Raw genomic sequence first — 24,699 nt, 5'->3', positions numbered from 1 at the left:
ACCTTTCTATTGTCGACTCCCCGTTACTCTCCAGAATGCGGGACTTGTGTGTGAAAATTTAGGGAAAACGATAATCCTATTAAAAGTGTTTATTATAAGTACAATACCTTGAGTCAGAAAGGTATTAACAGCAGGGGAGTCAGAGAATTAGCCTGATGACTGAAAGCCCAGGTAGGGAATAGGAGAACACATTTATTCATTTGGAAAACATTTAAGGAGCCCTTGGAGAAGCTGTAACAGAAAGACAAGGCATGGTCCTTCACACATTAGTTGGTTATCGGAGGCCGAGGAAGACGTGGAAGAAGAATGGGGTGTTTGGAGGATGGTGAACAGTGGGTGTGGCTGGAGCCAGGGTGTGAAGGGCCTGGTGTACAATGTGAGGTTTGCCCTCTATGCTGAAGAACATAGTGAGTTTTTTTTTTTGTTTTTTTTTGGTTTTTTTTTTTTGCGGTACGCAGGCCTCTCACTGTTGTTGTGGCCACTCCCGTCGCGGAGCACAGGCTCCGGACGCGCAGGCCATGGCTCATGGGCCCAGCCGCTCTGCAGCATGTGGAATCTTCCCGGACCGGGGCACGAACCCATGTCCCCTGCATCGGCAGGCGGACTCTCAACCACTGCGCCACCAGGGAAGCCCCATCGCGAGTTTTTAAGCAGAGGAATGATCTGATACATTTAATCTCTTAGAAAGTTAACTCTAGAAGCAGTGTGAGGAGTGGGTTGGAGAGGGCATAGCAGAGTCAAGACAGCACAGCTTTCAGGACTCATAGTGAGAAATGAAGATGCGAACAAAGGCCCCTAGAGGGCGCTGGAGAGGAGGAGCTGGGTTGAGATATTCAGAAGGTAGAATTGACAAGACACAACGACCAGTGGTTATGAATTGTAAAAGTGGGGAGCATGGGCTTCCCATTTGGGCAGCTGGGAGGTGGTGATGCAAAATAGGCATGGAGATAGGATTTTTGTGGTGCTGGATGTTTCAGGGGGTTGGGATGAGGTAGATGGTGACTTCAGTTTGGGACACATTGAATCTGAGACCCTTATAGGACATCTGGATGGAAATGTATAGTAGGCAGTTTAAAATAAGGGCCTGGAGTGGAGGTGTGAGGTTAGATATCCAACTGAATAGTTGTTAGTAAAAGCCATGGAAGTGAGTGAGATTGTCCAGGCATGAACTTAGAGGTTTAGGGGGGAAAAATAATAGCAGATAACTTCCTAGTGCCTTTCACGTGCCAGACTGTTTCTGGGGGATGCTAACTGCTGAAGAATAATTGTAAGACTAAGGAGTAGACAGGAAGGTAAGAGGAGAGCCTGGACATCCTGCGTTAAGTAAGGAGTGGTAAATAGTACTTTGCAGAGAGATCAAGAGAGTGCTGAAAGTGTCCATATGATAGCACAACCCAGAGTCAGTGGTGGCCTTTAATGAGAGTCATTTTAGTGGCACAGTGAGGGTGAAAACTAGATTACAGTGATTGAGGAGTGAAGGTGAGGTGAGGAAATTTACATTCTTTTAAAGTTTGGTAGTAAAGGGAAGGAGAGGTTGCAATAACTAGTAAAGGAGGTAGAAGCCAAAAAGTGATTGGAGTTGAAGAAAGACAGTGTTATGTAGCAAAAGGGTAATTACCTGATTGAAAAATGATAGATTTCAAGCTTCCCTCAGGGTCAATGCACAAGAAAATTTATGAACAGTGGAGTGTCAGTTACAATGCACATGCTTTTCTCAGGTGTGGTAAATATTTGTAAATGTAGGGAAAGGAGAGTGTGAAAGAAAGGCATAGAATTCTGAGAAAGATTCCACAGAAATTGAAACAGTGCACACTGGGTATCTCCAATCTGCAGAGTTCCAGCAGTTTATGGAAACTAAGAACCAGCTCTGGGAATGATTGGATGAGTGTATGAAGTTGAGATCTTAAAAACCTTTAAATTGGTTTACCTTGTTCTTAGCTTCTCCACTTGAGTCTGCTGTATACAGTTCTTTGCATGGAATTGAACTAATGTCAAGTGACTTCTTAAAGTGTTGTCTTGCTTAAAGGTTATGAATAGGATTTCTAATAAGAAAAGAAGAGCTGTTTTAACCACATTATTAATGTAACTTAAATACCCCAAATTTATTTTCTGTTTAATTATACATATGCTATTCTAATACGTGGTCTTGGGGTTCTTGAGATTTTTAAATTTTTACTCTTTTATATATACACAAAGACTTCCAGCAATGAGGATGACACCATCTTCCTCCCTGTTGAAAGAGTCATGTGAAAAGTGGACACCCTTCTTCTGTATATACTAAAATCTAATAAAAACTTCTCTATGTAGGAAAGGCACACATTCAACCTTTGGCATACAATTTCAAGGTGTTCACGGAGCCCCTGAAACCCACTCTTGGACGCCAGCTTAAGAATCTTTGCCACTTCTGACCTTTTTAACTCTAGTGCAGAGGTTGGCAAACTCTAGAGCGCAAGACAAATCCAGCTTGTTGCCTGTTTTGTACATAAAGTCTCATTAGAACATAGCCCAGGGACTTCCCTGGTGGTCCAGTGGTTAAGACTCTGTGCTCCCAATGCAGGGGGCCCAGGTTCTATCCCTGGTCAGGGAACTAGATCCTGCACGCTGCAACTAATATACCGTGTGCTGCAACTAAGACCTGGCACAGCCAAATAAATAAATAAATATTAAAAAAAAAAAGAAAAGCAACTAAAAATCTGATACTTAAAAAAAAAAAAACAAAAGAACACAGCCCATTCGCTTCCGTATCATCTATGGCTGCTTTCCTGCCACAAGAGAAGGGTTGAGTAGTTGCCACAGAGACCATCGAGTCTGAAAAGCCTCTAAAATATTTACTATCTGACCCTTTACAGAAAAGGTCTTCTAATCCCTGTTCCACAGCCCGTAACCTCAGTTAACTTTACCCTTAGTCCATGAGGTAGTACAAAACCAGAAGCTGTCTATTTAACTTCTATATTGGGAGTTCTTATAAGGGGTGGGGTTCTGTTTTTCCGAGTGTGGTTTGAATATATAAGAATTCTATGTTAAGTAACTTCCTTGTTTTCCATCCAGATCCTATCCCTGGTGGTTGTAATTTGGAGTTTGATTTAGATATCGATTCCAACATTTACCTGGAGTATAATTTCTTTGAAACAACTATCAAATTTGCTCCAGCAAACCTAGGTCATGCGAGGTATGTCTGTCTCCCGACTCCTAAAACTCCTTTTAGGACGTGCGTTGCTCGCTGTTGCGTAGATTGAGTAAATTCTCTCAAAATCCATAGTTTCTCTTTAGCAAAATTGAATTGCTAATTTTTTTTTTGGAATGGAAGTAATTTAAGCTTTGTTACGAATACTCGAGCTGTCATTTACAGTTAATGTTGTTTCCCTTCATTCTTAGGAAGGGCCAGATGTTGAGCCTTTATTATGAGCTTAGAAGTACATCTTAGTTTTTGTAAAGAGTTTTAAATATAGAAAACATTCTGGAGGCGTGAAACACTCACATTTTTTGTAAGCAGTTTATTATTTTAATTAACATTCTGCCCTAGTTTCTACTTTAATAGTAATGATAGCTAACGTTTGAAATGCTCCCTGTGTATCATCCATGGTGCTGCTAAGTGCTGTGTGTTGTCATTTAATCCTAATTTTATGAAGAAGGGGCTGCTGTTCTTATTTTACAGAAAGGCCCCCTAAGGGTTGTTGAGATTAAGTGACTTGCCCACATACACACAGCCAACAAGTAGCAAAGCGAGCAGTTGACTCAACCTGACTGATACATCTGGTTATGTAACCATACATACTGCCTCTCCTTTCTTGGTGGTGCCAAACTTGGCATCGTTGCAGAAGTTTGAAGTTCCAGCTTTCGGTTCTTTTTTATAGATGAGACTTGCAGCACAAGAGACTGATGTTCAGTTTTGTTGGTTGACTTTAGAGGCGCAGATGCTCCGCCGTGTGACGTCAAGACGGGCCAGGACTCCAGGTGGAGGTTACAGTATGACGTCTATCAGTATTTTTTGCCGGAGAACGACCTCACTGAAGAGGCATTGCTAAGGCACCTGCAGAGGATGGCCGAGGTGCCTCAGGTGCAGGCCAATGCTCTCAAGGTAAATCTGACTCTCATAATTTGTGTGGCCAGACTGTGATGCCTTTGTAAGAGTTGAGAAGGGGAGAAGCTACCAGGAGCTTTTTTTTTTTCTTTTAAACTGTTTTCTTGGTTTTTCTGGGATTCTCACTTTTTCTCTTTTATTTCATTATCACCTTGGAAGTCATTACTAGTGATATCCCTAAGTAACGTTGGCTTTTGAGGAGATGCATGTAAATTGTGTTATATTTTAGTTGCAGCCACATCTATGACTGGTAATCTTGAGCTATGGATGGAAGTGGGTGGTAATTTTCTATGTACTCCCATAACTATTAGATTAAAAAAATTTGGCAAGTCTAAAGGTTATAGTGTTTTGAGAAAAAATAATGTGAAACTGTTTAAGGATATATACGTTACCTTTAATATTTAAACCCAAATGCAAAGTTTCTAACTTGCAGCAAAAGTTTTCTTCGAGCTTTTGAAACCCCTGAAAACTCTTGTGACTCCAAGGGTGGGGACAGGCCAGCAGCCTTGGCATCATCTGGGAGTTTGTTAGAGTTGCAGACTCTTAGGCTCCACCCCAGAGCTATGGAATCAGCATCTGTCTTTACGATCCCCAGGTGATGCCTATGCAAATTAAAATTTGAGACTCATGCTCTAGATCATTTTTGTGGAGGGCAGGATTTTATCTTTATGTCTTAAAGGGTGCCTGATATCGGTCTAATAAACAAGGTCATCTATCAGTCTAGTGGTTGGTGGGTAAAGTTTTTCTAGACTGCTAAGATCTTCCTAGAAGGTTGTAGATTATCAGATTACATAGAAAGAAGCGATTGAAACTGGGTGTCTGTGATTAACCTAGGCACTCAGCCTGTTGCAGAGTAAGATCTGATTTTGTTGCTGTGTCACCTAGCATGTTATTTCCCCATGCTAAGAGGGAGCCTTGAACAAGAAAACTCATTGTGCTTATTCACCAATTAGGAAGCTCTATTGGCAAAGGTTGCCTTCGTACATAGGAAATTTTGAAGACCATTTTTATTCTTATAAAGAATGTAAGACTTCTTAGAGTCTTTTTAGTTTACTTCTTAACTTTTGGTTAAGAGCTAGAATATCGCGTGCCAGAATTCAAGGAAACCCTCAACGACTAATGAGGGCGTGTCGAGAAGACTCTGGAGCCTGCTTTTTCTGGTTGTTCTTTGTTTTCTTTGGAGTTTTTTTGATGTGGACCATTTTTAAAGTCTTTATTGAATTTGCTACAATATTGCTTCTGTTTTATGTTTTGGTTTTATGGCCGCGAGGCATGTGGGATCTTACCTCCCTGACCAGGGATTGAACCCGCATCCCCCGCATTGGAAGGCGAAGTCTTAGCCACTGGACCACCACGGAAGTCCCTGGAGCCTGTTTGAGGAGGCTCACACTGGCCATCTCTGGGACAATTCAGTCATCAAAGAGAACGTGATTGATTATGCCTTGAATAAACAAAAACACGTCCATAGTGATACTAAAAAAAGAAAAAGGAAAAATGCTCAGTTGCTACCGTTGGAGCAATGTACACAAAATTATACTCTGAAAATTAATAAAGGGAAGGAATTTACCCTGCCTTTTTAAAAGGAGGATCTGTAATTCACTCCCAGTTGATAAGAGAAAGTTCTGCTTTACAGAAGAATGCCAGCTAGTAAATGTAGAAGGAATAATAGAATTAGAAAATCTCCATTTTCTGACCCTCAGTGAAATAATTCAGGCAAGGATCACCAGGTGGAAAGAGTGTTGGGGGGAAGGATATTCCCAGGATACCTAAATAGCACCCTCAGATTAATTCTTATTGCAAAGGGAAAACTACTCTCAGAGTGGAGTGATCCGATGGTCTCTACCTTATCCATGTGGTCAGAGTTAGCTTTGCTGATAGTAGGTGAACCTGCATTATGTGCTCATGTGAATGTAGGCTGACTTTATCGCCATAACCTATGGAATATTCTAGCAAAACAGGTTTAACTTGAGTTCCTGTTTATAGGAGTCCCTGTTTACAAGAAATGCATAGGATCAAAGTACAAGTTAGACATCTTGAGCACAATCTGATAAGTTCAGATTGTGGAGTGATCTGTAAAATAACTTCCTTAATCTTTCAAAGGTGATTCTGGATTGCAGAAATTGGAGATAAACATCATACATGAAACTTGGTTGGATCTTGGTTAAGGGGGAGAAAAGCTATAAAAGACATTTGGGAAAATTTGAATATGGACCGTGTATTAGGTAATAAGAAATTATTAATTTTCTTAGGTGAGCTGAGGTATTGTGAGCACATAGGAGAATATCCTTGTACTTAGTACCTTGCTATTCAAAGTGTGGTGGATGAATGCATAGCGCTGCATCACCTGAGAGATTCTTAGAAAAGCAGAATCTCAGGTACCTCCTCTGACCAGCAGAATCAGAATCTGAATTTTAACAAGCTCCCCAGTGATTCATAGGCTATTACGTCTGAGAAACACTGTGTTAGGACATGCATGCTGAAGTATTTAAAAGTGAAATGCCATGATTCCTGTAACTTACTTTAAAATGGTTCAGCCAAAAACTATATATGTGGGGTGGGGAGGATCAGGAGGGAGGGACAGAGAAGCAAATACGCTAAAGCAAGAACGGCTGTTGAATCCAAGTGGGGTGTATAACGTTTTCATTGTATTATTCTTAACATTCTGTTGGACTTGACCAATCCTTTGCCCAGAACACACATATATATATATTTTTTGCGGTATGTGGGCCTCACACTGTTGTGGCCTCTCCCGTTGAGGAGCACAGGCTCCGGACGCACAGGCTCAGCGGCCATGGCTCACGGGCCCAGCCGCCCCGCAGCATGTGGGATCCTCCCAGACCGGGGCATGAACCCGTGTCTCCTGCATCAGCAGGCGGACTCTCAACCACTGCGCCACCAGGGAAGCCCCAGAAAACATAGTTCTGAAGGCTGAGCACTATATTTAAACGGTAGAAGTTTTCTAAGAGGCTCCTAATTATTTACTCCTGAAACCCAAACATTTCGTTTTCTCCCTTCCGTTAGTAGGAACATATCTGTGTATTAGGGCTACGTGGGGCCTTTGTTTCTCCTATTATATTTATCCCCTATTTAACAAACAACCTTTAAAAGGGAATTTTTGAAGTGAAGGGCTACAGGGCAGCACAGCTGTATGTGATTTTTCTTATCTCAGAGCCTGCTAGACAAAGGTAAGTGGGTGCTCTCTGTGAGACGTTAACCCACACGGCCTACGTCAGCTCTGTAGCTCGCAGTGACCGCTCACGTTTGTTGGACGCTTACAAACGTCTGTGCTAATTACTGAGGGGACACTAGTGAGCAGGATCAATAAGGTTCCCGCCCTTACGTCATTTACAGTCTAGCAGACGAGACAAAAATTCTTTTCTTTGTCCTAACTAGCGCTTTTTACTTAAATCATTTATTTATATCACATTTTACTTAAATTATTAACATATACAAAATCTTTAGATGCATTTTGTGTAAGAGCTTGTTCATATCAACACATGCAGACTGTGCAGGACAATCTCTTGACAAAGTCTAATGGGTTGGTAAACTATTTATATGTAGGATGGATAGCACAGGGAACTATATTCAGTATCCTGTGATAAACCATAGTGGAAAAGAATATGAAAAAGAATATATATATATATGTTTGACTGAATCACTTTGCTGTACAGCAGAAATTAACACAACTTTGTAAATCGACTGTACTTTAATAAATTGTTTTAAAAAAGCCAAATGGGCTAGTGTATATTTTAAACAAGAGTTGTACTTTCATGTTAGAATTTAATAGCACATGTAGGTGGGGTTATAATAGAAAAGCTTGTGGGGTTTTCTTAAAATTAATTTTTATTGGAGAATAGTTGCTTTACAATGTTGTGTTGGTTTCTACTTTACAGCAAAGTGAATCAGCTATACGTATACATATATCCCCTCTTTTTTGGATTTCCTTCTCATTTAGGTCACCACAGAGCATAGAGTTCCCTGTGCTATACAGTAGGTTCTCATTAGTTATCTATTTTATACACAGTATCAGTAGTGTATATATGTCAATCCCAATCTCCCAATTCATCCCCCCCTTCCCCCTTGGTATCCATATGTTTGTTTTCTACATCTGTGTCTCTATTTCTGCTTTACAAATAAGATCATCTATACCATTTTTCTAGATTCCACATATATGCATTAATATGTGATATTTGTTTTTCTCTTTCTGACTTACTTCACTCTGTATGACAGATTCTAGGTCCATCCACATCTCTACAAATGACCCAATTTCATTCCTTTTTATGGCTGAGTAATATTCCATTGTATATATGTACCACATCTTCTTTATCCATTCATCTGTTGATGGACATTTAGGTTGCCTCCACGTCCTGGCTATTGTAAATAATGCTGCAATGAACATTGGGGTGCATGAGTCCTTTGAATTATGGTTTTCTCACTGTATATGTCCAGTGGTAGGATTGCTGGGTCATACGGTAGTTGGTTCTGTTTTTAGTTTTTTAAGGAGCCTCCATATTGTTCTCCACAGTAGCTGTATCGATTTACTTTCCCACCAACAGTGCAAGAAGACATGCCGATGGCCAAGAGGCACATGAAAAGATGCTCAACATCACTAATTATTAGAGAAATGCAGATCAGAGCTGCAATGAGATACCACCTCACACTGGTCACAATGGCCACCATCAAAAAATCTACAAACAATAAATGCTGGAGAGGGTGTGGAGAAAAGGGGTTTGCTTTTTTTAATCTAAACACTAATCGTGCATTATTTTTGGCTTCAGGTGGTTACCCTAACAGCTGATGATAAGACAAGTGTTTCTTTCTCCTCCCTCCGTGGACAAGGTGTCATTTACAACGTCATCGTTAGGGATCCATTCCTAAATACGTCTGCAGCTTACGTCCCTGCTCACACGTACGCTTGCAGCTTTGAGGCAGGGGAGGATAATTGTTCTTCCCTTGGTGAGTATGTGGATTTCAACTGTGAAAATTCTTCTTTGGCTTTGCGGATCTTTATCAACTAGTACAGCACTTAAGGATATTTAGAAGTGCTTTTGTCTCATTCATTCATGCATTCAGCACATGCCTCCTGAGCCCCTCCGTTACTCCACTCTCTGTTCTAGGCACTGGGATAGAGCAGTGGACAAAACAGACAAAATACTAGCCCTCCTGCGGCCTGCATCTTAGTGGGGGAGACGAGACAGACAAGATACATTTGTGAAATATATCGTATGTGAGATATACATGACGAGGGTAAAGAAGCAAGAATTAAGTAGGAAAGGGAGATAACCAGTGAGGGCGAGAGAATTTGAGAAAGCATGGCTCAGGAAGTCCTTGCTGAACAGGTAGCATTAGGATAAAGACCCAGGGCGAGGCAGGGAGCCATGGACGTGTCACCGGGGGGGCAGTGGCGGGGGGTGCCAGGCCGAGGGGACAGCCAGCGCAGAGGCCCTCAGCTGCGAGCCTGCCTCGTGTGGCTGCTGGAGCGGGCGGCCTCGCAGGTCCCAGTTTGGACTATAGCTTTTCTTCTGAGAGCAATGAAAAGGCATTGGAGAGCTTGAGCAGATGGTGCTGATTCGTGTTTCAATGGGATCACTCTGGCTGCTTTGTTTTGTTTTGTTTGAGAAAAATCAGGCAAGAGCAGAAATAGGGAGATTGACCATCATAGTGTCCAGGAGAGAGAGGGCGCTGGCAGTGGGGCTGCTGTAAGATCTTTCTGTTTATGTCTATTTAGCTCTTATTTTGAAACAGTTTCACAGAAAAGATGCAGAAATGGTTCAGAGAATTCTGCATAGTCTTCACCAATGGTCCTCACATGTTAGTTACCACGTTAGGCTGTTTGCTTTTTATTCTTTCTCTCTATGTACACATATATATACATTTTTTTCCTGAAGCATTTGAGAGCAAGTTGCAGACATAGAGACCCTTTGGCCCTTAAATGTTTCTATTTATTTCCTTATGTAACTAGTAAAACTGTCAAATCACAAAATTAACATGGATATAGTACTGTTATTTAACCTACAGATGTTATCAAATTTCACTAGTTACTCCACCAATGTCCCTTATAACCAGAAGAAAAATTTTTTTTCTGGTCTAGGGTCCACTTCATGATCACATGTTGCATTAAACTATCTCTTTTATCTTCCTGCGTCTGGCACAATTTCTTAGTCTGTTTTTGTCTTTCAAAACCTTTACCTTTTTGAGGAGTACAGGTTATTTATTTTTGTACAACATCCTCAATTTGGGTTTGTCTGATGTTTCCTTGTGACTAAGTTCAGATTATGAATTTTTATAGGAATACAAAAGAAGTGATGAAGTGTCCTTCTCTAGAGGCACCTGATATCTGTGTTTTCCGTTACTGGCGGTAGTAACCCTGATTACTTGGTTAGGGGTGTCGGCCAGGTTTCTCCACTGTGTAGTAACTGTTTTCCCCTTTAAGTATCTTTTGGGGAGATACTTTGAGTACAGGTAAATAGTCGTTTCTCAAACTCTTCACTTGCTGGCTTTAGCATCTGGTGAGCCTTGCCTGAAACATTTATTACCAGCCGGTTGCCAAATGGCATTTTTCCATGCTTATCATTCCTTTTATGTTTATAGCTGTAGGAGAGGGAGGGGGTCTAAGGACTGAGCCCCGGGTGCTCCAATGATTACTGAGGTCAGGAAATTGAAGGAGATCCCACCAAGGAGACCGAGAAGGAGCAACCAGATTGGTAAAAGGAAAGTTTTTTGTAGCTAAGAGAAGAAAGTGTTTAGAGGAAGGCAGAGTGATCACCTGGGTCAGATGCTGCTGACGGGGCAGCTGAGAAAGAGACTGGAAAATGACCATTGGATTTAGCAACATGGAGGCCACAGGTGCCAGTCAGAGCATTTCAGGGTAGCCTGACTCGAATATGTTCAAGAACAAACAGGAGGAAAGAAATTGGAAAGAGTTCAAACAACTCTTTCAAGGAGTTTTGCTCTAAAGAATGAAGTCTGTCGGCTGGGTTCAAGCCGGGGTTTAATGTTTGCTGTCTTCTGTAGCCTGCCCAGTCTTCCACTGCCACGCGCAAGGTCCTTGAGAGATACAGAGCAAGAGACCAGGCAGATATAAGTTCTGCGTTTTTGACTGATGGGTTTATCTTGTCTGGGTTCCTCCCTTTCCTTTCCCTCAAACTCTTTGCGCCAGGGCCCCTCCTAATGAGAGTGAGCTCTGGGACTTGTCTTTTCACATTAGGCGGAGGGGAGGGAAAGGTCCCATCCTACTGTTCCTCCAGCTCAGAGTTCGGTTCTGTGGCTTCTGTCTTCAAGCTCGATGCACACTAGGATGCCTTTCCTGAGCTTACAGTAGGGCGGATGGACCCACGTTGCCTTTTTTTTTTTTTTAATTTTTTAAAATTTATTTATTTATTTTTGGCTGTGTTGGGTCTTCGTTTCTGCGCGAGGGCTTTCTCTAGTTGCGGCGAGCGGGGGCCGCTCTTCATCACGGTGCGCGTGCCTCTCACTGTCGCGGCCTCTCTTGTTGCGCGGAGCACAGGCTCCAGATGCACAGGCTCAGTAGTTGTGGCTCACGGGCCCAGTTGCTCCGCGGCATGTGGGATCTTCCCAGACCAGGGCTCAAACCCATGTCCCCTGCATTAGCAGGCGGACTCTCAACCACTGCGCCACCAGGGAAGCCCCACATTGCCTTTTAATTAAAACCTTGGCCTCTGTCATAGCTATAGTGATTCCGTCATGATTAAAAACACTAAACATTGGCTCCCCTGTGTCTTCCCCTCCCACTCACCCCTTTGTCTTCATTTTCCCCAGAATTCGTACCTTGTGTTGTCTCTAGATTCTACTTATGAAATCTCTCCTCTCGGGCTTTACTTGTATGTTTAACTTTTTCTCTCCTTCCTTCCTGGTACTGTGATCCGAGATTCTACTTAGTTCCTCTCTGCTGTCTAATGTCCTGGAGGAACATATCTAACTGTGTGTGCCAGTTTTTCTTGGGTTGCTGTCTTTGGTGACTGCACCACTTGCTGGAAACTTCCGCTAGATTTTCACTTGAAAAAAATTATCCCACTGAACTGCATGTTTTTGCTCTAAGGATTGAATCGTAGAACTGCTGTCAGCCGCAGGTCTGAAATAAGCAGGATGTTGCAGTAACTCTCATTTCATCTTTCTTTTGAGCTCTTCATTCTCAGAGAAACTGATATGTAGGTATATTTTATGCCCTGCAAATGGTGGTCTTCTGTTTTGTGTTCCTTATCTAAATGTAGGTCTTCATGGTATCCATCTGAACACTCAAGTACTTTATGTGTGTGTGTGTGTGTGTGTGTGTGTGTGTTTTAAAGCACTGACTGATTTAATCCTCACATCCACAGTGGCATTGGTACTTTTGTTTTTAATTAATTTATTTATTTTTGCTGTGTTGGGTCTTCGTTTCTGTGCGAGGGCTTTCTCTAGTTGTGGCAAGCGGGGGCCACTCTTCATCGCGGTGCGCGGGCCTCCCACTATCACGGCCTCTCTTGTCGCGGAGCACAGGCTCCAGACGCGCAGGATCAGTAGTTGTGGCTCACGGGCCTAGTTGCTCCATGGCATGTGGGATCCTCCCAGACCAGGGCTCGGACCCGTGTCCCCTGCACTGGCAGGCAGATTCTCAACCACTGCGCCACCAGGGAAGCCCCTTTTATGTGTTTTGACTTGTGGTCAGTTTGTAACACTTCACAGGAGTTTGCGTAGGTGCTTTGTTTTTGTTTTTAGTTCGGGGATGACTTTCTTGTGTTTATCTCAAAGGTGTCACGATGGTGGTGAATTTAGTGGATCTGTTTTTCCCTTCAGTAGGGCTTGTCTTTCGAATCCTGTTTCTTCTATTTAAGTTTGTGCCGATTGAGGATCACAGGGTTTGGATTCTTCGGCATCAGGGAGCATATTGTGCTTCATCATTAGTTATTACACTACATTTTTTTCCCAAGCAACATGTATAATTGAGAAGATTGGTAGTAATTTGTTCATGTGTTACTTATAGAATAATACGTCTTCTTTAATTTAATGTGAGTTTTGGTTAAAATTTTTTGTGGTGGAAAACTTCAGTGAGCCTCCATATATCATTATCCCGCCTTAGCAATTTTGATTCATGGCCGTTATCTTGTTGCAGTTATACACCCACCTGTGTCCCTGTGCCCCACCCCCCTTATCACTGGATTCTTTTCGAGTGGGTCCCTAATGGTCATTTTGCTTATGAAATTTTAGTACAGTATGTATATCTTAAAGATAAGTGCTGTTTTTAAAAAAATATATAGCCACAGTATCATTAGCACAAGTCTCAATGAAAAATATTGAAGATAATTCCTTAATAGCGTCAGATTAACAGCCAGTGTTTACATTTTCCCAGGCTTCTTAATTGTTTTTCACAGTTTTGTTTGTTTGAATCAGGTTTCAGATGAGGTCTGCACATTGTTTTTAGTTCATGTGTGTCTTAAATCCCCTTTAAGCCATCGTTCTCCCTCCCCCGACCCTCCTTTTCTTCTTGTAGTTTATTTGTGAAGAAACAGTTATTTGTTTCAGGCACGCTCTCTCTCCTCCTCCTTTCCCACTTCTCCCCCATCCCCTCCCCCAAATGTGTCGTGGGTAGCATTGCAGACCTTCATCAGGAAGCAGTGTCGTCTGACTTCTCTTTTTGTGACACCAGCAACCATTGGTATTCACTGCCCACATAGAGTAAGTCATTAGGGGTGGCAAGGATGTTTTTAAAATAAGTTATACACGTATGGAATAAATTATTGTCAGTTCACTTTGCTTTTTTTCATGACGCTTTGTTCTATATTGATTCAAAGTATCAAATTCGATGTATTATGCACTCAGTTTTCATTATTTTTAGGAAGAGTATCTACCAAAGTGTTCTTCACTCTTTTTGCCCTGCTTGGTCTCTTCATCTGTTTCTTTGGACACAGATTCTGGAAAACAGGTATTTTGTCTAATATAGTTGCTATTTACATGCCTTGTGGTCTTTTTTCTGAAATGCTGCTGGCGAATTTATGACTTGTAAGGAGAGTAAGCAATTGGCTACCTCCACTATCTTCATAGATTTGTAGCTGGGGTCTTTTAGTAAAGGTTCTACTGAATTACAGTGCATTTTGATTTTTTCTCTTTTCTCAGCAATGGAATGCAACCTTCTCTTATTAAGAGGGGAATAAAATTTGATTTGTGCATCAGAACTTCAATTGCTAGATTGACTAGTTGACCAAAGATTACTAATTAGAAATCAGGACGTCTATGTAAAAATATATGTGGATTCTGGTGATGGTGATTGACATGGTTTCGTATAAATCAGGCTGCAGTGTACAGTACAGGGAGGTCGAAATGTCTGCACAACCCTGGGAGGTTCAGACAGCAAATGGGAACTCCACGATCTGCTCAGTGAAACCCAATGGGGGAAGTAGAATATGAATTATGCTCATTGAATTGATTTGAATTCTCTGAGCTGACTTTTTTTTTTTTTTTTTTTGTGGTACGCGGGCCTCTCACTGCTGTGGCCTCTCCCGCTGTGGAGCACAGGCTCCGGACGCGCAGGCCCAGCGGCCATGGCTCACGGGCCCAGCTGCTCCATGGCGTGTGGGATCTTCCCGGACGGGGGCACAAACCCGTGTCCCCTGCATCGGCAGGCAGACTCTCAACCACTGCACCACCAGGGAAGCCCTGGGCTGAATTTTGTATTTGCAGTTACTAAAAAAACAAAAAATCCTTATATAATTCATTAACCGGCAGTATAATGAGCATCAAGGGGAGAGTAAACATAATCTTGATCTTATAAAACTCTTCGAACTTGCTTTAATAAATTGTTTGAAGCAGCAACTCCTTTCCCTCCATTACTATACTTGTTTTCTTGATTGAGAAGAGAATATTGTGAAGAATATTTAATTTCTCAAAGTGTAGAATGATTCTATAATACAGAATTTAATTGTTAAGCTGTATGCAAGGTCCCAAAGATATTACTAGGTTTTTTATAGATAAAGACAATGGTTGATGTTCATCCTAAACAGGAAAGGATGACTTAAAAGAAGACATAAAAGTCACATTTTGCTTTGGAATATTTTTTTTTTTAACCTTTCAAATTGTATTCTTGCTCATGTAATGAATTGAAATCTAATCTGTAATTTCAGATCAGACACAATGACAAAAGTACTATTTTTGTTTTAAGTAGGAAGTATAAATGTATTAAAATGAGCTATGAAATTAACAATTAACTGACCAATTGAAATTGACCTATATACAAGAAAATGTATCCAATAGTTAATACTTGAATTTGTACCCATTTAATGATAATATTTACTCCCAATGACTTCTGAATTTTTCCTGCCTTTTAGATAATTATCTCTCTTCTCTGAATGCCCTCATGTGTACGTTCTGGGAACTGAAGCATGTATTTGTAGATTAGACATTTAAATTGCATTTACTAACTGTAGCTTTTGTTTTTTTTCCTTCCTTGGTCGTTTGCTACTAGAACTATTCTTCATAGGCTTTATCTTCATGGGATTCTTCTTTTATATACTGATTACAAGACTGACACCTATTAAGTATGATGGTAAGTGAAAATAATATAGTTTGATTGAGTGTTCAAAAAGGAAGGCACCGTTTACACCCACCTTTCCTTCTACAGTTTGACCAGTATTGTGTGTGATATCCTCTTATGTGTGTAAAATAACTGGCCACCTGTGCTCTACACATCTTTTCTAAACTACTCCTCGTTCCTTGGAGGAATTCCTTGGTACTGAGGGAAGTGAAGGACCATATTGATTATAAACCTGTGTTCCAGCTGTGTGGTATATTGACCATATGACATTTACAGCAATCAGAGTGTTACGATTTTCTTTACCTTAAAACAAACACAGCTCCTCCTTCCGTGTCACATTGAACAGAACGCTTGTCACCCCTTCTTCCTCTGCCCCAATTATAGGTTGTACCAAGCCATGCCTGTCACTAGTCCTTGGAGGTTTAGCTCCCCGGCTGGTTTCCAGCCTCAGACCGGGCCCTCCCTAGAGAGGGCCTCCCCGTGCCGGTTTCACTGCACCACTGATGCGCCTTCGGTGCCTGACCCAGAGAAGGGCTAGGCTGGCTCTGGTAATGGTATAGTGTGTCTAAGGGTGCGGTTGGAAAAGCTTCCTCTGATCTAACTGTTCATCCTCTCTCCCTGTGCAGTCCGCCTGGTTCTGACGGCCGTTGCCGGAAGTGTCGGTGGGATTTTTTTGGTCGCTGCTTGGTGGCGATTTGGAATCCTCGTGCTCTGCATGCTGTGTGTTGGACTAGTGCTGGGGTTCCTCGTCTCATCAGTGACTTTCTTCACTCCACTGGGTAGGAGATGTGGAACTCACGTTGTGTGTGTTCAGTTCACTGTTTAAAGAGTTCATTTCAGCTCTCTAGTATACATATCCCCTCGTCAGGTATTCGGGGCCTCTCCTTAGAGTTCTGGAAATTTGCACGGATAATGTGGCACTTTGGGGAGGGTCAGTACCAGTAAGAATCCCTCTCTCCTCAAAGGCGCTCTGTATAGATAATTCTAGAATGTCTTTGGAGGTAGCTTTGTATCTATTTGTCATGTTAAGGGCAGTGTGGGTGTGTGTTTCTGTTAGTTAAAATTAAGGGAGGTAAAGGGGATTCTTTATATATGGCAGAATAGTGGTTTTCGTTTTTCATTTGTTAAACCCTGGAACTCTTTCTTCAAGTGAATTTTAAGCAGAAGCCTGATACACCCCACAGATAAACTTGGTGCTGCTCTGATGGCAGCTGAGCTGAGGAACCTGGTGCTTCGTCCCCCGTCTTCTCTTTACCCCTAACCTCTGCTCCCACCCTTTGCCAAACCCCGAGTATTCCCAAAGTACCTACTTGTAGTCATCCTAGGACAGTAGCAAAGGGATGGTTCTGGGGATTTTTTTAAGTTATTCAATTTCTATCAATTTTTAAAATCTAGTTAGCTTGTAAGTTAACTTCCTTTTGTAGGGGAGGAAAAATTTTCCTTCTACCCTTCTAGGTTCTTTGGCTGCTCTAATAATTAAATTGACATAAGACAGGTCAATAGGAGAAAAACAGATTTAATTTCATGCCACTGGAGTCCCATAAAAATATAAGCCTCAAAGGCAGTCAAGCAGTTGAGGCTTATCTGCCATCCCGAGCTAAGAAATGGAATGGAGTCTGGGGCTTCAAAGGGGAGGAGGGCAGTTTACAGGAACATTATAAGAAGAGCAGATGTTTGCCATGCAGGTAAGTCTTTCAGATAAAAAGTTATCTCTGGTAATTGCTTTCGTTCCGGGCCAGGCCCCTGATCTAAATTCTTTTAGGCAGTTAAGGGAAAGAAAAGTTTTTCTGAATCTGCGGGGTCTTGATTGCCTTTCAGCTCATGCCAAAGGGGCACATTTTGGGGTGCCCCATTCTGTTTCCCTTCACTTTGCAGTTGTACAATAACTTAACATTTCTTGTTTGTTGTCAAAAATGCAAAAAAAAAGGAGTATCTACACACTACTATATTTAAAATAGATAAACAACAAGGCCCTACTATATACCATGGGAACTATATTCAATATCTTGTAATAACCTATAATGGAAAAGAATCCAAAGAAGAATATATATATATGTGTATGTGTGTGTGTATAACTGAATCACTTTTGCTATACACCTGAAACTAACACAACATTGTAAATCAACTGTATTTCAAATAAGAAAAAAAAGGGAGTATCTACATTCAAAAGTATTAGGCGGGCTTCCCTGGTGGCGCAGTGGTTGAGAGTCTGCCTGCCGATGCAGGGGACACGGGTTCGTGCCCCGGTCCGGGAGGATCGCACATTGCCGCGGAGCGGCTAGGCCCGTGAGCCATGGCCGCTGAGCCTGCGTGTCCGGAGCCTGTGCTCCACAGCGGGAGAGGCCACAGCAGTGAGAGGCCCGCGTACCACACACACACACACACACACACACAAAAAAGTATTAGGCTATTTCCTTCTTGTGACAATGTTTAGTTCTTATATAATAATATCAGATTAAAGGTGATGAAAATGTTAGATATAAGAAGAGCTGTCTCCAAAAAAAAAAAAGAATGCCTGTCTCTTGAGGCTGTCAGTTCTTGAGAACACAGGATATTGAGTGCAGTTGGCTCTCTAAAGATTGTTTTTTAAGATCAGAGAGAATTGGTGACCTGTGTGTTTACTGACCATTCCAAGGCCCTTTGTTCTGATTTTAGCAAACCTATAGCCGAGTTCATTTCCACAGCCACCCCCGCACCCCGCAGGTAGCTTTTTATCTACCTGGAAAGTAGCATTGTTTAGATTTGACTAAATGACAGGTTCCCAGGGATGTCTGTTGAAAATGCAGATTCAGAGCTCTACTCTGGAAGTGCTAAATCAAATACTACTTAATGAGCTTCCTCCCTCTTTGTTAATGCTTAGAGGATGGAGGGCTGATGGGTTAGAATTGTTTGTAGTTGATGTATTGAACTATCTTATTTTTGGTAGTTAATGTATGAACTATCTCATTGCTTAAGGACATTTAGGGTGAGTGTCTCCTTAATAAGAGTGGGTGCAAACTCATATATATATATATATATATATATTTTTTTTTTTAAAAACCCTATTAAATCGATTTTGGTGCTTATATGGGAGTTCATATGGTTAACTCTGAATGCCACTTATATTTTTTACTTTGCAGTACAGAATCATGGAATCATAGAAATTTGTAGCTAGAAGGGACGATTTGAAGCTTGGGGATGAAGTAGTTCAACCATCTCGTCTTATGGGTTAGGAAACTGAGGCCCAGCATCACAGCTGGTAAACGGAAGAGCTTGGACTAGTCCAGCCTCTTCTAAATTATCCTGGTAATAAATGCAGAGTATTTACCTGCTTGATTTTCCTCCCACCCCTCTACCTTCTTAGGACACTCCCTTCAAAGGGGATTGTATTGACAGTTAAATGAAAAAAGTCAGTTCATATCTAATTGCCGACATATTCCCTGGTTGTTAAATTAAATCTTCGATGTGCGTCTATGTTCACACGTTGAGAAAATGAAATTTAACTTGGTGAACCTGTTGTTTACTCTTGATTTCTTTTTGCTTTTCCAGGAAACCTAAAGATTTTCCGTGATGACTCAGTGTTCTGGGTGACCTTCTCTTGTATAGCTATTCTCATTCCACTGGTTTTCATGGGCTGCCTAAGAATAGTAAGTGTCATCCGGTCAGTTTATTCATCCTATTGTCCTGGGCCTTCAGTTGTTTTGCATTTTTATTCACCAGAGAGAGCTGTCTGATTATCTGTATCAGATGATTGATTTTTTTTTTTTTTTTTTTTTTTTTTTTTTTGCGGTACGGGCCTCTCACTGTTGTGGCCTCTCCCGTTGCGGAGCACAGGCTCCGGACGCACAGGCTCAGCCGCTCCGCGGCATGTGGGATCTTCCCGGACTGGGGCACGAACCCGTGTCCCCTGCATGGGCAGGCGGACTCTCAACCACTGTGCCACCAGGGAAGTCCCAGATGATTGATTTTTAAATAGCCTTGTTACTATGAAAGCAAGAGAAGTTCTAGTTACCATTACCTAGTTACGATGTTTTTTCCATCAAGTGGTGCAGGTCATCCCTCTTTTAACAGCAGAAGCGGAGAAGGTAGGGCTTACAGTAATGCAACAATCTGCCGGATTGTTCATTTCAGCCGTCTCTCCAGAAGAATGGTTCTTAATCTAATTAGAATTTATTGTTGAAGTTCTTTCACAGGGAAGATATTTTCTATGATGAGGGAAACTGTTTTACCAACTGTAGGTGTTGAAGATTGTTTTCAGTTTATATTTTCAGGTAACCTTTATTCAGCTGTAAGACTTGGTCTCTCTTCACATGCTCTGAGGGAGAAGTAATTCCCTGGGATTGAGGCCAGTGATCAAAGTTAAAAACTATTATTGTTCTACCAGAGGTGCCGCCTAAACGCTTCTGCTCTTCCACAGCTGAACATACTGAGTTGTGGATTCATTGGCTCCTATTCGGTGGTCTTGGCCGTTGACAGTTACTTGTACACAAGCCTTTCCTACATCACTTTGAACGTACTGAAGAGAGTGCTCCACATGGATTTCCGCAGAGCTTTCATAAATGTGCCTTTTCAAGCGAATGGTAAGACTCAATCCAAGAACCAAGTGATAGTCAGATAGGAATACTGGCCCACCTGTGCTAACAAGAACTCTTGGTAACCAGATTGAAAGATTGAAAGAAGGTTAACTGGACAAAAGGTGGAAATTCACACCATCCAAATGCGATAAGAGCCCTGTGTTAATAACTTATGATCATAGGAATGAAGAATTTAAATTTGTAAGGTGGCTGAAAGCCATACTTCTAAAAATCTAGTAAATGAACTTTATTAAGAAATTTCTAAGTCAGGATTACAAAGGTTTATCTGGTCAATTCCCAGTTGTAAGAAAAATGCTGAGAATAAAGCTGTTTGGCACCTTATGAGTTGGGGTGGGGTGAGGGGTGAGAACGACAACCTGATATTTTTAAGCTATTCCCTTGTTTTCCTCCTATAAAGAAGCACATAATTTGCTAATCAAAGTGAAAGTGGTTTTCAATCAGTAGCTGTATTTTTCCTCAATTGTAAGAGTCTACCCATTAAAGATTTTCCATTCACTTTTTGAAAAAAATGACTACTAAATTAAATGTTCACAAAGATTATAAGATATGTTGGTTTCAGAAATGTTAGAATAGCGAGCATGGAAAAGCAGGTCTTAGAATTGAAGATATATAAGCACCATTGTGATTGTTATGAATATTTAAGGGCACATCTTTCCCTCTGCTATCCTGAACCTGCCCTCATTCTTTAGGAGGTTGATGGTAAAGACCTTGAAATCCACATGTCTTGGAAGTTTGACAGTATTTTGCCAAGTCTTCTGCTAGAAGCTCAGTACAATTTGTTGAATCTTTTCATGCACTTCTGTATCCACTCTATATGCGTGGGGTGGGGTCCCATATAGGGTGGGATGGCAAAAAAGAGCATCATGACGTTCCAATGATGTACATTTGTGAGATCACTGCCTTTCCCCCCCACCTCTGGAGAAACACAGCAAACAGCAAACAGCTGTGTCTGTGGGCACTAGTCATAAAATATTGGAATGCCAAGGGTCCAAACAACTGATTCCTTTACAACCTGTCTGGACTTTGAAATGCCGGTAATTGGAAACTCCTATTTTAAAATGTAAGACCATAGCTTCCTCACTTATTCCTTGGCTGGTGAGGAAATACACATATGTTTGGACAAACTTACCAGAAAGTCTAATATTAACGGAGAAAAGATGATACAGGTTGAGGCTATGAAATGTTGTCTTCGATCTGTGTTAGGTTTTAAAATACAAGAGTTCAAACTGTGCTTCTCTACCATTCTTTAGACTTTATTATCCTGGCAGTATGGGGCATGCTGGCTGTAAGTGGAATTACGTTACAGATTCGAAGAGAAAGAGGGCAACCGTTTTTCCCTCCCCACCCATACAAGTTATGGAAGCGAGAGCGTGAGCGCAGAGTGACGAACATCCTGGACCCCAGCTACCACATCCCTCCACTGAGAGAGAGGCTCTACGGCCGATTAGCCCAGATCAAAGAGCTCTTTCAGAAGGAACAGCCAGCTGGAGAAAGAACACCCCTGCTTCTGTAGATGCGGAGGGCTTGGTCAGTGCAATCTTGAAGTACAACCCAGGTACCGCCTCAGATTGGGTGTTGCTGCCTTGCTGCTTCAGCAGTCTCTGGGGCAAGTCTGCTAAGAAACCAGCTTCTGTGTCTGTGCTTTGTACAGTATTGTGGTCTCCTTATTGATACAGGGTAAGGGTATACCAGGGAGATGACAGTAATTCTAAGTGAGAGGGAGAAAGATGGCCAAAAAGTTGGTGGTAGGGAGGTTCTTCCTTATTATAAAATACGTAAGGCATTACCTTTTGGTTTATAAATATATGTCAACTTATTCCATTAAATAGATACACTTAAAAAAAAAAAAAGGAACTTGAAAACAGTGGTTCTCTTGTAAAGCCCTGGTGTTTTTTTTTTTTTTTTTTTTATAACACCTTGAACAATTCTGTCACCTGAGTCTGTCCAAACTCGGGGGCCAGGGCACGGAGAGTGGTTTAATTTAAGGGTTGGATTGAACTTTTATTTGTCACTCTGTTTGGAGCTTTGGGAATTTGAAACTGGGCCTTTGAACTTCAGAGTACAAAACAGGGAAAACTAACTTATTTTCTTACTGATAGCAGTCTGATTACTTAGTTGCATCTTTCTTAGTATTATATATTATCAAAAAGTACCCTTCTTTTGTTTATGGTAAAATACATATTTACTGTATCGATCATTTTTTAAGTATATAGTTCAGTAGGTACCCCTCGTGTTTGCCTTTTATTGCTTAAAATGGTATTTTAAATAGCTAAATTATTCCAGTTATTTGAAAGTAGCTCCATTTATATAGATAATAGAGCTTTTATATGGATGATTTATTTATATTCCAGATTAAAAAATGGCCTTTTTTTTTTTCTTTCAAGACCTTTTAAAATAGTGTTGACAGCTGATCTCTAATTGAAACTGCATTCGATGACGTATGAATTGTTTTATTTTTAGGAGACAGATTGGCTCCTAGCTTCATCCATAATCCCATTAATAGGGAAACCTTTAAAAAATTTGCATTTTGTAGTTCTTTCTGCTAAATTAGTTGTTAGAGCATTGGCACAGTTTCAGAAAATCTGTGCATGAAGCCTTTGTTTGTCCTGTCTGTGTTGTAAAGCGCTGAGGAGGGGGTCAGAAAGGACTCAGGTGTTTAATAGAGCTGCTTTCAGTGACTTGGACTCTGTAAGGAGAGTCCCTTCAGTTTTGACTTTGTTCCACCACGAGAAAGCGCCCGATGCCCTGGGCTGCATCCCTTCTCCTCACGGCCTTTTAACTGTCAGAGCCTCTGCCGAGGAGGTTCTGCCTTGCATTTAGAGCTGGGAACTCTGACGTGCCTGAGTGGCCTTGAGGTCGGTTGTGGTTGTTGCATTCCCATTTGTAAGTTAACCGCTGTTTACATGATGCTGCTTTTCTGAGGTTTTCAATGGACAGTAGGTTTCTGAAGTTTCGGGTAACTGGAAAATTTTCAACTTTCGCTCTTAGAAGTGTTCTGGTAAGGTTGAAACAAAATGAAAAAATGTATGACTAATCATTTCTTGCATTGAAAAATTATACACAGGTGTTTGTTTACTATTTATTTTGTAATCTTCACTGTTTATATAACTCCAAAAACACTTAAACTTGAAGAAAAAATGTGTTTTCTTAATAATTCGCTGTAGGGATTCTGGATTCTGCTGTACTGTTGTAAATTCTAACAAAGTTATATGGAATATGTGTGAATTTTTTCCTATACCATCAAAATGCACTGACAGTAAGGAGTATAAAGACAAAACACACTTTCTTGGAGGGGGGAGACATATTGTTTAAAATTTTTCATGCTAATTTTTTTTTGTGAGTAATAAGTCAGTTCGTATAATTTTTTAATAATAAATACCTATTTTGAAAAAATGCTAAGAAGTCTCATTATTATAAAATTCTTATAAAATTTTTTACCAACTGTATTTTTGTACCAAAGTAACAAGACATGAGAGGACGGTTTCACAGCTATAAAAACAAAATTATTTAATCTGGACAAACAATTCTTTATTAAAAAAATCAGTTTAAGTATAAATTGAATGATAGGAAATGAACAAAATATGGGATAATGTGTTAAAAGTTATATCCTTTGGGGCTTCCCTGGTGGCGCAGTGGTTGAGAGTCCACCTGCAGGGGACGCGGGTTCATGCCCCGGTCCAGGAAGATCCCACATGCCACGGAGCGGCTGAGCCTGCGCGTCCGGAGCCTGTGCTCCGCAACGGGAGAGGCCACAACAGTGAGAGGCCCGCGTACCGCAAAAAAAAAAAAAAAAGTTGTGTCTTTTGTTAAAAGGAAAGCTGATGTCTTTAATGCATTAGTTTGTGTTGGTATCTTTAGTACTTCAGTTGTGTCAAACAAGAAAAATAGTGTTGCTGGAAACTTGGCTCTACTATTTAAATGTTTTGGTTCTGATTAACCTATTGTAGATTAGCTACTAGGTTGCCAAACCACAGCAGCTAACCGTGCAATAGACTAGTTGAGTTCTATATAAATTGGGATAGAAAACTGATTCTAGCAAAGAAATTGCTAGAATATTAGACCAGGAGTGAACTTCAGAGATAATGTTAACTGATCTTAACATGTTATCATGTTATTTCATACCTGAGGCAATTCTTAACCAAGGAGTAAATTATATGAAGTCACAGTTATCAAATAATTGTGCCCAGACCAAAATTTGAGAACTCCCTATCCAAATGTGCTTTATACTCTGTCATAATGAAAATGTAATTCATTGGCTATTTTCAGTTTTCTTCTGCTGCTGAATTGGTAGGAAGCTCGTATGCTCCTAATATTGCCATGATCTCTACTTTTGGGGAGTTATTAACTTTACACAGTGAAAACATGTTTTTCCAAGTTAATTCTCTTTGGTCGTGGACCATTTCCTGTTCATTACAAAGTACAAGATAGATACTTAAAATTTCCAATATCCATAAGTATTTCTCCACAGCAGCATTTGTAAAGAATTTTTTGGTATAAAGTTCACTCCTTGATGATGTACT

General features: G+C 41.0%; 1 protein-coding gene across 2 annotated transcripts in view; it reads left to right on the top strand.

The window, feature by feature from the left end:
• The window catches only part of TM7SF3 (transmembrane 7 superfamily member 3), a 37,451-nt gene extending 13,871 nt beyond the window's left edge, over positions 1 to 23,580 (top strand). The window contains exons 4-12 of one of the 2 annotated variants that reach the window (XM_060024485.1): positions 3,049 to 3,169; positions 3,907 to 4,078; positions 8,860 to 9,037; positions 13,914 to 14,000; positions 15,537 to 15,617; positions 16,232 to 16,384; positions 19,134 to 19,231; positions 20,002 to 20,164; positions 21,430 to 23,580. In XM_060024485.1, coding sequence (XP_059880468.1) covers positions 3,049 to 3,169; positions 3,907 to 4,078; positions 8,860 to 9,037; positions 13,914 to 14,000; positions 15,537 to 15,617; positions 16,232 to 16,384; positions 19,134 to 19,231; positions 20,002 to 20,164; positions 21,430 to 21,692 — 1,316 coding nt within the window. In that variant the 3' untranslated portion in view covers positions 21,693 to 23,580. The remainder of the gene's footprint in view (positions 1 to 3,048; positions 3,170 to 3,906; positions 4,079 to 8,859; positions 9,038 to 13,913; positions 14,001 to 15,536; positions 15,618 to 16,231; positions 16,385 to 19,133; positions 19,232 to 20,001; positions 20,165 to 21,429) is intronic. The other variant, XM_060024486.1, reaches the window with a different exon arrangement.
• The last annotated feature ends 1,119 nt before the right edge of the window (positions 23,581 to 24,699 follow it).

The sequence above is a fragment of the Delphinus delphis genome, chromosome 11, assembly GCF_949987515.2.
Source record: "Delphinus delphis chromosome 11, mDelDel1.2, whole genome shotgun sequence".
Taxonomy (NCBI): Eukaryota; Metazoa; Chordata; class Mammalia; order Artiodactyla; family Delphinidae; genus Delphinus; species Delphinus delphis.
This window is presented reverse-complemented; position numbering and strand designations above follow the sequence as displayed.